The 13,746-nt window shown below is 47.9% G+C and overlaps 3 protein-coding genes across 3 annotated transcripts; 2 read left to right on the forward strand and 1 right to left on the reverse strand.

Moving 5' to 3' along the window:
• Nucleotides 1-71: 71 nt before the first annotated feature.
• On the reverse strand, nt 72-3,400 carry VC83_00823 (uncharacterized protein). The gene is made up of 7 exons (XM_024464510.1): nt 2,826-3,400; nt 2,517-2,762; nt 2,280-2,367; nt 1,275-2,204; nt 1,188-1,221; nt 966-1,134; nt 72-906 (listed from the first exon to the last, which is right to left on the reverse strand). Exons 1-7 carry the CDS (start codon nt 2,943-2,945, stop codon nt 409-411), a joined length of 2,085 nt encoding a protein of 694 aa, XP_024327672.1. The 5' UTR covers nt 2,946-3,400; the 3' UTR covers nt 72-408.
• A 622-nt stretch (nt 3,401-4,022) lies between these two features.
• CIT1 (citrate (Si)-synthase) lies at nt 4,023-5,836 on the forward strand. The gene is made up of 3 exons (XM_024464511.1): nt 4,023-4,270; nt 4,328-4,392; nt 4,446-5,836. Exons 1-3 carry the CDS (start codon nt 4,154-4,156, stop codon nt 5,680-5,682), a joined length of 1,419 nt encoding a protein of 472 aa, XP_024327679.1. The 5' UTR covers nt 4,023-4,153; the 3' UTR covers nt 5,683-5,836.
• A 3,661-nt stretch (nt 5,837-9,497) lies between these two features.
• Nucleotides 9,498-9,833, forward strand: VC83_00825 (uncharacterized protein; the record flags this gene model as incomplete). The annotated part of the gene is made up of 1 exon (XM_024464512.1): nt 9,498-9,833. One exon carries the CDS (start codon nt 9,498-9,500, stop codon nt 9,831-9,833), a length of 336 nt encoding a protein of 111 aa, XP_024327678.1.
• Nucleotides 9,834-13,746: the final 3,913 nt, after the last annotated feature.

Raw genomic sequence — 13,746 nt, forward strand, 5'->3', positions numbered from 1 at the left:
CTACGGCGCGCTTGTGGAGAATACAAGAATACAACATTTCACGTGGTAAAGATACGTCTGGCACAAGTTTCTGCGAAAATGATACTTATTACTACACTTCTGATTCTGAATGAATCTTCCCCTCTAACTAGCCATCGAATCCCTGGCAGTTGACTTGATGCTATTAAGCCTCTCATTGGCCCTGTAGTTCGCTTCCATAGTATAAAAATCGACGAAAGGCCGAAGCGAACCAAAGCAAAAACGCTGTAAATAGTACATTTCACATGCGCAGCACTTCCGCAACCTCCTCCCCTATAAACACGCCATAAAACGCCGAGCCGTGCAGTCAATATACGAGCCATGTTCTCTCCGATGATATACCCTGCGCCGTGCACCTATGATGAATACCCAGTCGACCTAACTAACCGCTCAGCCTCTGCCTGGTGGCGGTGGCTGCTGTGGCTGGCTGCCCGGGAATACGAATCCAGGAGGGAACATCGGAATCCCGTTGACCAGCTGCGGCATCCCCTGGGGCATCCCATACGGATAGCTTGGGATACCCGAGATGTTGGGGAGGTTGAATGGGGCTGAACCACCGTGGCCGCGATCCTTGCGATCATCGTCACGACGACGGTCACGGCGGTGTTCGTCTTCGTCGAAGTCGCGACCGGACTTGGGACCCGACTGTCCGCCCTTGTCGGTCTGCATGCGGCGGCTGATAGCCTTGGACGAGACGCCCTGGCCGATCTCGATATCGGGCTCCTCGACAACCATCCCGCTCTCGATGGGCTTTCCTCCGCTGCCACCGTACTCGGCGCTAAGCATCCACTTCCTGTCCGCGTCGGTGAGCTTGCTAATCGGGATGATGCTGACGCCCGTCTGGTAATCGCTGCAATCACGTGGCCCGAAGCCGACGCCCCATCTGGTCTTGAAAGGTGTTAGTAATGGTAAACTTGGGTCTGGGGGTGTGAATTTACCGAACGTACCCTCAGGGATGAGTCGGGGTTCCTGCTGCCTTCCATGGCTTCCTTGGCGGTGATGGCGTCTTGACGGCTGACCATCTTCACAAACGCGTGGCGCTTGTCTTTGTTGACGATACAGGTTTGCACGCGACCGAATTGGTCGAAAATGCGCCTCAGTTCCTGGTCAGAACATCTGGGATGTGTTAGAGCCTTGCGGTATATAATTTGAACAATGGGAATCCTTACGTTACGCCACCAACAAATAGGGTGCGGCTGAGAACTGAAAACGGTTAGTTTGTGAACTCTCATGCATACAGCAAAAAAAAAACATACCTTTGATGCTTCCTTTCGGAATTGAATGGTCAAACTCGACCCATTTGGTGCCTCCGGAACGGCCATCATAGAAGCCTCGTGGTGGAGATGGGCTACGACCCCGGCGAGCTGGGCTGCGCTGGCGGTACTCGTTGTGCCGATCTCGGCCATACGCTGGAGAATTTCTACCATAGTCACCAAGGTTGTCATCACGACGACGCGAGTTTGGAGAATCACGAGGAGCATTCCATCCACGCGCAGGAGACTGCGAACGAGAGCGTCTGCGGTAACGTCCTTGTGGAGATCTGACAGCCTCGTTGGGACCACCATGATCACGTGATTCATTGGGGTTCCAGGTATTTGGAGGTGCTACGCCATAAGATGCTGTAGGTGCACCGCCAACATTTACGCCGCTTCCAACTGGGGCTGCAGCTTGAGTCTGAGTAAGAGCAGCAATTATTCCCCCCCATTGATCCTGTGGAACTCCCGCATCGGACAATGTCTTTATGAGCATAATCTGGCGCTGCAGGTCTGGGTTAAGGCCAGCCGCAGCAGGCGCAGGAGCGCCCGCTCCAAGTGGTAGATTTGGGTTACTTGGGTAGTTCGGAGCTCCATTGTTTTGCCCCTGGGGTATCGATCCATAATTAGCCGCTGCAGGTGCTGGCACATTTACAGATTGCGTACTAGGTGGAAACGGATACGTAGGATTCAGAGCTGACACATGGCTTGCACCATTACTCTGTGCCTGTGGCATACTGTAGGCATTATCTTGGACGGGAGCAGGAGCTGGAATGGCCTGGGGTGCTGCAGCTGCGGTAGTATTCTGTCGGGCCATGTTGGCCAGGGCTTCCAAAATGGACGAGGTATTTGGCGCGTTTGTCGCTGGTGGTGGGGCTCCAGGGAAGGACCTCCCTACATCTGCTGGTGGTGATCCTTCGGGGGTTGTGGACTCTACAAGAATTCCAGGTGTGGTTAGAAATTGCAAAAGAAAAGTGGAAGATATCATAACCCCATCGGCCAACTTACTGTTCAGTTTCTCCTTGAATGAATTGAGCATGTCTGCGGGGAATGTCTCTCCCTTTACCCAGATCTCAACGAGCTTCTTGATCTTGTCCTACAATGAGAATGAAAAGGTAAGTGGGTGTACTCATATGTTCAAACAGTTTTTGCTCTGGTGCATCTTCAAATACGCCTCGTGTCTGGCCCGAGATCCATAGAACACGGCAATACAGTACAGTTCTGATATCAAGTTTATATGCGTACCTTTTGATCATCGGGTGCCGATGCAATTATGTCGTTCATCAATACTGGTAATAGTTCCGTTACTCTATGGACCCCTGCAGCATATGTGCCATCTTGGGCAGAAACAGTTATGGGTTGGCCGTTGGCTTTGGCCTGTTCAATCCACTTTCGAGTTACAGAATCTAGAACGTATAGAACGCCGAGCTTGTGGGTTGAGGGAGCTTTCCTCAAGTGAGTGTACAGTTTCTGGACGAGGACAGACTCTGACTGTGAGAAGGGGTTAGCATCCACTGCAAACGAGGGTTGGGAGTTACGGCGGTGATGTCGTACCTGGACATTTGCCAAACAGAGGGCTGTGAGGGTGGCTATGCGCGATCCAGATACTCCAGGAGGTTTCAAAGACAACATGGCCTGCAGAGCAGCTTCAAGTTCTGCTACTGCGGATGACATGGCGGATAAAGTGTTGATGGATGTGATGAGAGAAAGAGTATAGAGTTGAGTTTTTAAGCCCTGAAAAGGGTGTTGTGACAAAAGACCAAGATGGTTCTTCGCAGGACTACGATCTATGTCGATCTATGTCGTGTATTCACTTTGTGTTCTTGTTTTTATCCCGATCAGATGTTACGGTGAGTTTGAGAGCAGAGTACTATGGCGACTACAGCCTCCGGCCGATGATGAAAGAAGATGGCTGGAGGTGAATCACAGTATTCTCCAACTGCCTGGATCTGCCCCGATAGACTGCAATGTACGAAAAAAGCTGGTTAGTTTGCGATACACCTATCGCGATGGCGGCGACAATAATTTGATGGATTTTTATCGACTAAGGGAGAGTTGTCGACGGGGTTTTGTTGGGGGGAGAAAGATGAGAGAAGATGGGTTCGGCGAGGTTGAAAGAGGAGAAAGAAGAAAATGGACGTTTTGCCACTGGAAACTCCCGATGCATTACCTCTCATACACTCGCTTACGCCGATAAGCTCAGCCGTAGCTGATAAGCCCCTAATTGGGTGTCACGTGAAACATTCGTCATGAAAAAGAGATTTTGTTTGTTGGGCGTGTTAGGGTGGATTCGGGGATTTATGGAATGGGCGGCACGGGTGGTTCGGGGACTTGTGGAATTTATGGAATTTATGGAATTTATTTATGGATTAAGGGAGCACGAGCAAAATTAGGAAGAGACCAAAGGTTCCTGTGGAGCACGAATAAATTAGATGTATGGTGGGTGGTGAGGCCTTTTGATTTTTCCGAAATACAGCACATTGTCCCGTCTATCCCTTGGTGGTTTTGGAGTAAAACTATGAACGTGAGAATGGGGTAATTGGAGTAAAACTACGGAGTATGAACGTGAAAATGGGGTAATTGGAGTAAATTTGGAGTATCCATACAAAAATCACAAATTGCACCGAGCTCCACGGCATAACAAATACCGGAAATGCCTTGGCACACCTGTCTTGTGAAAATCCAGGGATTACGTCAGGAGATGTGGCATAATTCTATCCAATTACATTTCACTCCGGCCCACGCTACGGTAGGACCGAAGGCCAGTCGCTGGTTCTTGAATCCCCTGACAGACGAGATCATCACTTTTCGTCAACTTTCTTCCCGACCCTCCGTCTCCAACAACCCCTTCTTTCTCTCCATCACCACATACACAATTCAAAATGGCATCAGCAGTTCGTTTTGGCTCTTCCGCCCTCAGGTCGTCTCTGGCCGCCCCAGCATTCAATGCTCGCATCGCAGCCTTCAATGGCGCGCGTTGCTACTCCGCCAAGGCCCAGGTAAAACAATTTCCCAACAATAATATGAGAAGCATCCGCTGATAGCAATCGTGATAGACTCTGAAGGAGCGCTTCGCCGAGCAGCTTCCTGAGAAGATCGAGGAGATCAAGAAGCTCCGCAAGTCAGTATTCCCATTGTCCTGTCGCTCATAACAGACCATTGACCCGTTTTCAGGGACCACGGCCACAAGGTCATCGGCGAGGTTACCCTCGACCAGGTGTATGGTGGTGCCCGTGGCATCAAGTCCCTCGTCTGGGAAGGATCCGTTCTCGACTCCGAGGAGGGTATCCGCTTCAGAGGCTTGACCATCCCAGAGTGCCAGGAGGCCCTTCCTAAGGCCCCAGGCGGCAAGGAGCCCCTTCCAGAAGGTCTCTTCTGGCTGCTCCTGACCGGTGAGGTCCCAAGCGAGCAGCAGGTCCGCGACCTGTCTGCCGAGTGGGCTGCCCGCTCCGACGTCCCCAAGTTTGTTGAGGAGCTCATCGACCGCTGCCCAACCTCCCTCCACCCAATGGCTCAGCTCTCGATTGCCGTCAACGCTCTCGAGCACGAGTCTTCGTTCGCCAAGGCATACGCCAAGGGTATCAACAAAAAGGAGTACTGGGGACACACATACGAGGACTCCATGGACCTGATTGCGAAGCTCCCAACCATCGCCGCCAGAATCTACCAGAACGTCTACAAGGATGGAAAGGTTGCCCCAGTCCAGAAGGACAAGGATTACTCCTTCAACTTCGCCAACCAGCTCGGCTTCGGCGACAACAAGGCCTTCGTTGAGTTGATGAGACTCTACCTCACCATCCACACTGACCACGAGGGTGGCAACGTCAGCGCCCACGCCACTCACCTCGTCGGCTCTGCCCTCTCCTCCCCCTTCCTCTCCGTCGCCGCCGGCCTCAACGGTCTCGCTGGCCCACTCCACGGTCTCGCCAACCAGGAGGTCCTCAACTGGCTCACCAAGATGAAGGCTGCCGTCGGCAACGATCTGTCCGACAAGGCCATCACCGACTACCTCTGGACCACCCTCAACGCCGGCCAGGTCGTCCCCGGTTACGGCCACGCCGTTCTCCGCAAGACCGACCCCCGCTACATGGCCCAGCGCGAGTTCGCCCAGAAGCACCTCCCAGACGACCCCATGTTCAAGCTCGTCAGCCAGGTCTACAAGATCGCCCCAGGTGTCCTCACCGAGCACGGCAAGACCAAGAACCCCTTCCCCAACGTCGATGCCCACTCCGGTGTCCTCCTCCAGCACTACGGCCTCACCGAGTCCAGCTACTACACCGTCCTCTTCGGTGTCTCCCGCGCTATTGGTGTCCTCCCTCAACTCATCATCGACCGCGCGGTCGGCGCCCCCATCGAGCGCCCCAAGTCCTTCAGCACGGAGAAGTGGGCCCAGATCGTGGCCAAGCTTTAAATTTGATTTTTGCCTAAGCGGTTTGTGTAGCAAAAATGGAAATGGAGTCTATATCTAGGAATGGGGGGTTGGCTTTGGCTGTATTTATAGAATAATAGATAAGGATTAGACTATGAGTGCCTGTAGCCGTTGTTGAATTGCATGGGTGTCTGTCTTACCTTTGATGTCTACGTTTAGAGGATGTGTGGATCTTGTGTTGTCCGTTTTTTTGCTTTCAATTGTAGTGTAGGCCATGGTTTGTTTGTTAACGCCTGCATTGGTTCTACCACAGTCACCGTTATTGCCAGTTAGCTACAAAACAGCCGTTTACTGAGGTAAGCCTGTTTGTGAGCCACTGTGGTTTCAAATAGACTGCAGTGTACCCGACATACGGCTACCGACAGCTGGTAACTAACTTGGCTGAAAGTTTCCTTCGAGGTCTTACGCAGTAACTAAGCCGCCCAGTGTTTGCTTTGGAGTCTTACAACAATTGCACTGCTGTTGAAGACAAGGCTTATGTGTTGTAAGACTACAGAGCAGTCATTTACCTTGTGTTGTAACGTAACCTAGGCAGGAGGGGCAGGTGGTATAAAAAACCATATAATCCACGAGTTTTAGAAGGACATATGCAGTGTTCGGCGGATACATATCCGGGTAGTATCCGTGAAGCTCACGGGTAGGGTATATACCCGGCGACGATCTGACGGGTAGGGTAGGGTATATATCCGGATACATGAGGCTGAATATTGTATATAAAAATAGAATAGCGTATATAAAAAAGAATGAAGCTTTTGATAATAGTAGTAAACCCCTTTCCGCGAGCCCCCTTTCCGTGAGACCCCCCCCTTTCTGCGAGTCCCTATTCAGGTGCTTCATCGTCAGCATCATCGCCGTCGCTATCAGCCTCCCGTATTTTACCCCAATTCCGTAAGCAAAGTAAATATCTAATAGTTGGCGGTGATAACCTATTCCGCTTCTTTGTAATAATATCACTACCATTACTAAATACTCGTTCCGATGCTGCAGATGTTGCTGGAATAGCTAGATGATCACGAGCAATACGGGCAATAACTGGATATTGGTATTGCTTTGCGCACCAATATTTGAGAATATCAGTATGCTCACCGGGCCGTGGTTCAAGCATCCAGCGCCTCCATTCTGGCTCTTGAAAAGCCAAGCCTTCTGACGCAAATAGATCTTCGTCAGAATTAGGTTCCTGATCTATTGTAGCAGTAGCACCTATTGCTTCTGCAAGAGCTGTTTCGTGAGTAATTCGCTCCGTATCAAGGTGATACTCTCGCTTTTGGTACGTTCTACAAACGTCTTCGAACTGCGCTCTTGCTCGTAATCTTCGTGTATCGTCTATAGCATTTGGATATATCTTCTTAAATACTGTATGATTCATTCGTGGGTCGCAAATTGTAGCAACAGCTGAGTGCTTACATTGCCGATTCGTTGTAAGAGTATAATACTCATTAAGCTTTTGAAGCGCAGCTCCACAAGCTACTCCGATCGTAGAGCTTCTACCAAGCTCTTCTTGTAGTAATGTGACCTTATTTATCATCTTTAAGTAAAGAGGAATTGTAAAGTTGAGCGTTGGATATGAATCGCTTTGTAGCCGTCTTGACGGCTTTAAGAATACTAAGAATAATCGTTCAAGAGCTTCGATAATAGCCCAATCGTTGCTTGTTAACGCAATATCCTTCATACTGATATCAAGCTTCTGCGTAGAGCATACTGCAGTAATTGGTATTCGAAGCTTTATAGCTGTTTCAAGCATATAGTACGTTGAATTCCAGCGTATAGGCATATCAAGTGATAGCTGGCGTGGCTTCTGGCCTGCAGCTTGTATCTGCTTCTGTAAAGCATCCTTCCATGCTCTTCAGTTTCGAAAGACATAAATATGCCTTCGGAGCTTCTCAAGCGTAGCTGATACTTCAGTAGAAGAGCTATCAATACGCTGCGGAATCCGGGCAAGCCCTTGCTGACACCAGTACGCTTCTGTTTCTGTATCCGGGCTAGCTTTCAAGCTCTTTAGAGTAGCTTGAACTGCAAGATTGATAATATGAGCAATACACCGAACGTCCCCTTCCTTTACAGTAAACGTCCATGGCTGTTGAATAGTCGTCTGCTGCTTACTGGCTATTTTCTCATATTCTGAAAGCATCACAGTATTCGCTGAGGCATTATCCCGCGTACAAGTAAATATAGCACCTGTAATTTCGAAGCTATCTGTTACTGCAGCTAACTCTTGAGCGAGATATTCGCCGCTATGAATTGGCTCTTGAAGGTGGATTACATCAAGTAATACGCACCGGTGCTGCCACTTCTCATTAATCCAATGGCCTGTGACAGCAGCGTACTCTGTATAGTTCCGTGCAGTCCATGCATCTGTTGTAATAGATATCCGGCCGCCATAGGTAATATGAGCCTGGAGTTCTAATTGTAGCAATCCTCGGTGATATGAGAATTGCCGCTGTAGCTCTCGGTGTAGTGTTCGCGACGATATCGATAGAGTACTTGGGCTTAAGAACTGTACTAATTGATGGAACGAATAGCTCTCAATAAGTCGTAAGGAGAGGTTATTTGATACAACGAATGAAAGTAATAACTCTCGGTATTTCGCTCTACTATTTGATGCTTGAGCTTGAGCGGGCTGGACTTGCGGGTTCCGCGGCCGTGGCTCAAAAAATGACGATGCACTACTTGATGGGCTTGACGGCGTAATTGTATGACCTTTCATTGTATATGCTACTGTTGGATGCTTCTGCGTATAGTGCTTCCAAAGATTACCGGTTGAAGTCTGACTTAATAGCTGCGGAGTAGGTGAATATCCGCAGCCTGGTTGTAAGCAAGTTACTTTGACTGTAGGTGGGTTACTATCAAGTATCAATCGCGAATATAATAGCTTCGTAAATAGTACCGACGACGTTGGTGGCAGCATTCGTCCTGGAGGCTGAAGCCGGAGCGGTGTAGGATTAATATCCTGTTGAATATGAATAGGGGGCGGCAGCGTTGGCAGACTTGGCTCATTATGAGTATCATAGCTATTATAGCCCTCAGGCTCCATTGGTATATCTGATAACGATGAGTCGCTCATTCTGAGGATAATTATCACTTTATACAGCATCAATATAGATCTCACGACGTTGGAAAAAAGAGGTCTTGGCTGCACTTGGCTATTCTTGGCATGTATCCGGATATATACTCGAGAGTATCTGGATACGCCGGATACTCCTAAAATATCGCCGGGTAGGTATATACTCGAGGATATACCCGGATACCATGGGTATATTGGTATCCGTGCTGAACACTGGACATATGCGAACCGCCTATAAATAAATGATATAAAGGGAAAAGATATATTGGAGCGGAATCGGAGGGCCGCACCTGCTAGCTCCTACCGTTTCTCACAAAACATATCATATCCAACGCATTCTAGAAATCAGGGGCAGATCGACACTAAAGCCCGATCTTGGTCACCACTGCGCCTCATGCACGTAAGCTTACTTACTCCCTAATAATGATAGACGTCGCCGCAATCTAGGGGCGGAACATCATATGCCTCAATGGGGCTCAGTTGGGGTCCAAGGAGAACAATGTTGCCTGATGACTATTTCCAAATCTAATTCATAGTATATCAAGTGTAAGGTGGAACAGCCGTCGATCTCGGGGATATGAGGGGGATATGATGGGAATATGCGTATGGTGAGGGTATATAAAGGGCAATTAAGTCTGCCATTTCGATTCATCATTCAAACGTATCTCAATACATTTACCAATCTAAAGAAACACCTTTAATACTACAAAACCCCACAAACCCCCTCACAGCAACCATGAAGCTCTCGGCCCTCCTTCCCGCCGCCCTGATCGCAGCCGCTCCCACCCTCGCCTGCCTCGAGACCAACGGAAGCATCGACTTGGCCGGCCACGTCGAAAGAATCACCGCCATTGATAACGGCGTCTTGGTCTGCGACAGCGCCTGGGGCCACCGGATTGACCAGGATGGGCACATATCGCTGACGTGCAAGCCTGGGTTCGTGTATGCCGTCACCAAGGATGGGACGATGGGGTGGTACAAGAACCCGACGAATGCGTACTCGTTCAAGCAGGTTGTTGGGGGGGGGCACCAGACGCTTTACTGGAGTGAGAAGAGATATGGGTGCAAGTAGTGCTGAGGCCGGGTTGAGAGGAATCGTGATATGGCTGTCGGTCTGGATAGATGGCAGGTATTTGACTCGTGTGGATTACCTGCTTGTTGTGTTGGCTATAAAAGGCAGAAGAACAGAGCTTGATGGGATGGGGTTATTATAGAAATGGCACTAAAGCGATAAAACGGAATACCAATCTTAAAACTAAGAGTATGCACCATTACTCATACTCATACTTCCCCCCCCTAAAACAAAATATCACTTTTTCAACCACACCGAGCTTATGAATGTCCTACCAAGAATGCTCAAGTCCACGAAGTTAGCACTTATGATGCTCCACTTTCGGGAAAAGAATAACCTTCAGACAAGACGTCCCTGAAGGTGTCATGACAGCCAGAATTGCAACTTCTTAGGAGGTTGGAGGGCTGGCTTCCAAGATTTGTCATCTTGTATTTGCTTATTGACTTGGGGCAATGTAGGTTTCGGATTTTGAGTATTCGTTGGTGTAGTGTGCTGGCAATGACCTTTAGTAAATATGACTTGGTCATTTACCATATCAAGTATAACTCCATGTTGCTTCATCCAAGCCTTCCCAAGAATGACAGAATGTTTCCAAAGAGTGGTGATGAATAGAGGGCATAGACTTTTAACATGGTCTTGGACCTGTAGGCGAGGGTATATAGCATGAGTGATGGGAGGGGCTGCTGTTCCATCAAAGCCTTGAATAGGGCATGGCTTTAAAAGCTCTACTGGTGATATGCCTTCTATCTCACAAATTCGTTCTGCGTCAACAGCATTCACAAAGTTTCCTCCAGTAGCTCCAGTATCGATAAGGGCTTGTGCTTTGATTTTTGATTTTCTATCATACAAGTAACTATGAATGGAGTATCTGGATCTAATCCAAAGCTTGAGGAAGAAGGTTCAATTCTGGCTGTCATGACACCTTCAGGGACGTCTTGTCTGAAGGTTATTCTTTTCCTGAAAGTGGAGCATCATAAGTGCTAACTTTGTGGACTTGAGCATTCTTGGTAGGACATTCATAAGCTCGGTGTCCAGTTTGCTGGCAATGGAAGCAGCGGCCTTCCTGCATTAGCTTCTCAGTTGCAGGGTTCTGATGTGGTGCACGATATAGTCTTGGTGGTCTAAAGCTAGCAGGTGGGTTTGTAGTAGGCTGCTGAGCCTTACTGTGAAAGTCTTGTGGCTTAAAGGCTTGCTGAATAACTCGAGGGACAGTGCGAGCGTCTTGGATTTGAAGTTTCTGGATATTCTGATGAATCAGTAAGCACTTTTGTGCAAAGGCATGAAGAGAGCTTGGATTTATCTCTGCTATTAAAGCAGTCTGCATCTTCGTATTAACCTTATGGTGGAGGTCATCAATGAGGGTCTCTTCTGAGTAATCCAGTTCAACAGTGAGTCTCTGGAACTCTGCCCAAAAGGTAGCAAAGTTATCCTTGTTTTGGAAGAGCTTTCTGTTGTTTTTGAGAAGCTTCTCTCACGCTTCTCTCACTTTCGCTGGCTTTGTTCAGTGGTGAGCTGTGACAGGTCTTTGGTCTTTGTCTGCTTGGAGATTTCTGGAAGAGCCTGGAACAATACAATCATGCATATAACAGTAGCTCTTCTCCTGAAATACGATAGTTAGACCATCCAGAAAACACATTCTTTGCAACTCTTTCTATAAGCACGTTGTGCAGTAAAGTGGCAGTCTGGATCACTGAAGACTCTGTCTAGGACTTCAAACATTTCCTCTACAGTTTGAAACTTGTTCTGAGTAGATCGAAGGCGTGGATTGATGTGAGAGGAGGCTTTGCCACCTAGTCTGCTTTGCACATAACCCATCTGAAGGGCTGGAGTAGGAAAATGGTCAAGGTTCGCCTCGAGCTTCATCTTTATCTTAATGCTCCAATCGTCATAAGCTGGCTCTATTCCGTCTGTGAGAGTAGGAGGGTCCGGGATCATGGTGGATTTCTGGTGTGATTCTCTATTGCGAGTAGTGCTGCTTTGTGACTTCTCATTTTCAAGATATTTCACAACAGCAGCTTGTCCTGCCATTGTCTGCTCATGAGCTTGGATAACCTCTTGTAGCTGGCTGATATTGTCATCATATGTAGCCTTCTCCTCTCGACTCTTCTGGAGGGTAGTATTGTAGAGCTGGGTGACATGATCATAATCCTCCATCATCTGCTTTTGTATTTGAAGCGCAGCCTCTCTCTGGGGTGGGCTCCAGGTGCTCACAACTGAGAGGTCTTTAAGCTCCCAAATGCGAAGGGTAGCTTGGTGTTCTGGATCCTCGAGTAGTGTTTCCCTTCTATTGTAGGTGTGGCTTTCTAAGCAGTCCTCATTGCTTGTAGTAGATTGGGTTTCTTGTCCTTGATCTTGACTCCTGTCACGGATGACATGTCCTTGTGCCTCGCATGCCATTATAGCAGGCTTCACTTCTTGTCCTTGGAATTGTCGAGGTCAGGATCTTCTTCTGACTTTGTCGGTATCAGGAACTAGACACGTATGTGGTGAAGGCCCTATTATGCAGTTGTCGGCCGTACGAGCCACTCAAGAGGAGCGCACTTCTGTCACAGTTATATCCTTGTTGAGGGAGCATCACGGAAAGGTCTAATTCTGCTGATATAATGTTCTGGGTTCTGATGCTTGAGTGTGGTATTGAGTTGACTTGTGGTTTCTGGATTTGATGTTCTTGTGTTCTGGTTCTGGTTCTGGTTCAATGTGTAGCTCTGGTTGGTCTGAGTTTCGATTTCTGGTTCTGGAGATTCTGTTGCTCAAAGGTTTGTGCTGGTTTCTGGTTTGAGGGTTCTGTTGCTCGAAGGTTTGTGCTGGTTTCTAGTTTCTTGCTCAGGATGAGCTAATGAAGAAATGGGATTCAATCTTATGTTACGATGGTCATAAAGGTCATGATGCCAGTCCAGGAAAAGTAATCTAGATTGAATCTAAAGAGAGAAGAAGAAGAAGAAGGAAGAAAGGTGAGGCTATTCCTCATAACATACAGTTGTCTTACCACATAGCATATCTCTACAACCCCCTATGATTTATTACATGACATCACTCCTTAGTTACTGGGCTAATACTACCACATGACATATCTCTATCAACTAGAGGTCTAGGAACATGAACGATAGCTCCAAAAGCTTCTACAACCCTCTATGATTCATTACACGTCATCGCTCCTTAGTTACCCACAAGATTGGTTAAGTTATGACATAATTTGTCTATAGGGGTACTCTGACCTTGGACCTCTTTCACTTCCTATAGGCTAGGAACCTAGGAGATGGTTCTATGGGATTCTCTTACGTTGACTACAGTTACAAAGCCTGGTTAGTCATGGAAAGTCTTGGAAAATGAGAGAACTACACTCCTTTAGCATAAATAGGATTGCCCTTTCCTTAAGAAAGGGCAAGCAGACAATACAGTAAATCGACTATCACATACTTCCACGTCTTTTTCAAGCTTCCAAGCATTGATCTTGTTACTCCTTGTTTCTGAAAAGTCAGTGAGGTGCTAACCTCTGACTTATCCCTGAGTTCTCAGACTCAACATTTGTTACAACTTGTCTAAACCACTCCACTACATCATACACCTGATTGCTGCGTTGTGGAATAGTCTAAGCTACGACCCTTTGGCTCTTTTTCCTAAGACAGTGTGTTGTCTTAGTAAAATCATCCCTTCCCCTGGGTGGCTAGATTCTCACATCTGGTGCACCCACCATTACACTCATCCAAAATCTCCCGTAGTATACCCTCCTCATCTGTTGTAACTTCTGTATTATTGATTTGCTAGTCATGACAACAAAGAAGCTTACTCGAAGGAAGCTCGATGGGCTGAGTTTCTGTCAAGGTTTAACTTTCAAAAATATATCGACCTGGGAAACAGAACAGAAAAGCAGATGCATTAACTCGAAGACCAGGAGATAGACCAGGAGATAGAC

The sequence above is a fragment of the Pseudogymnoascus destructans genome, assembly GCF_001641265.1.
Source record: "Pseudogymnoascus destructans isolate 20631-21 unplaced genomic scaffold scaffold_2, whole genome shotgun sequence".
Classification (NCBI taxonomy): domain Eukaryota; kingdom Fungi; phylum Ascomycota; class Leotiomycetes; order Thelebolales; family Thelebolaceae; genus Pseudogymnoascus; species Pseudogymnoascus destructans.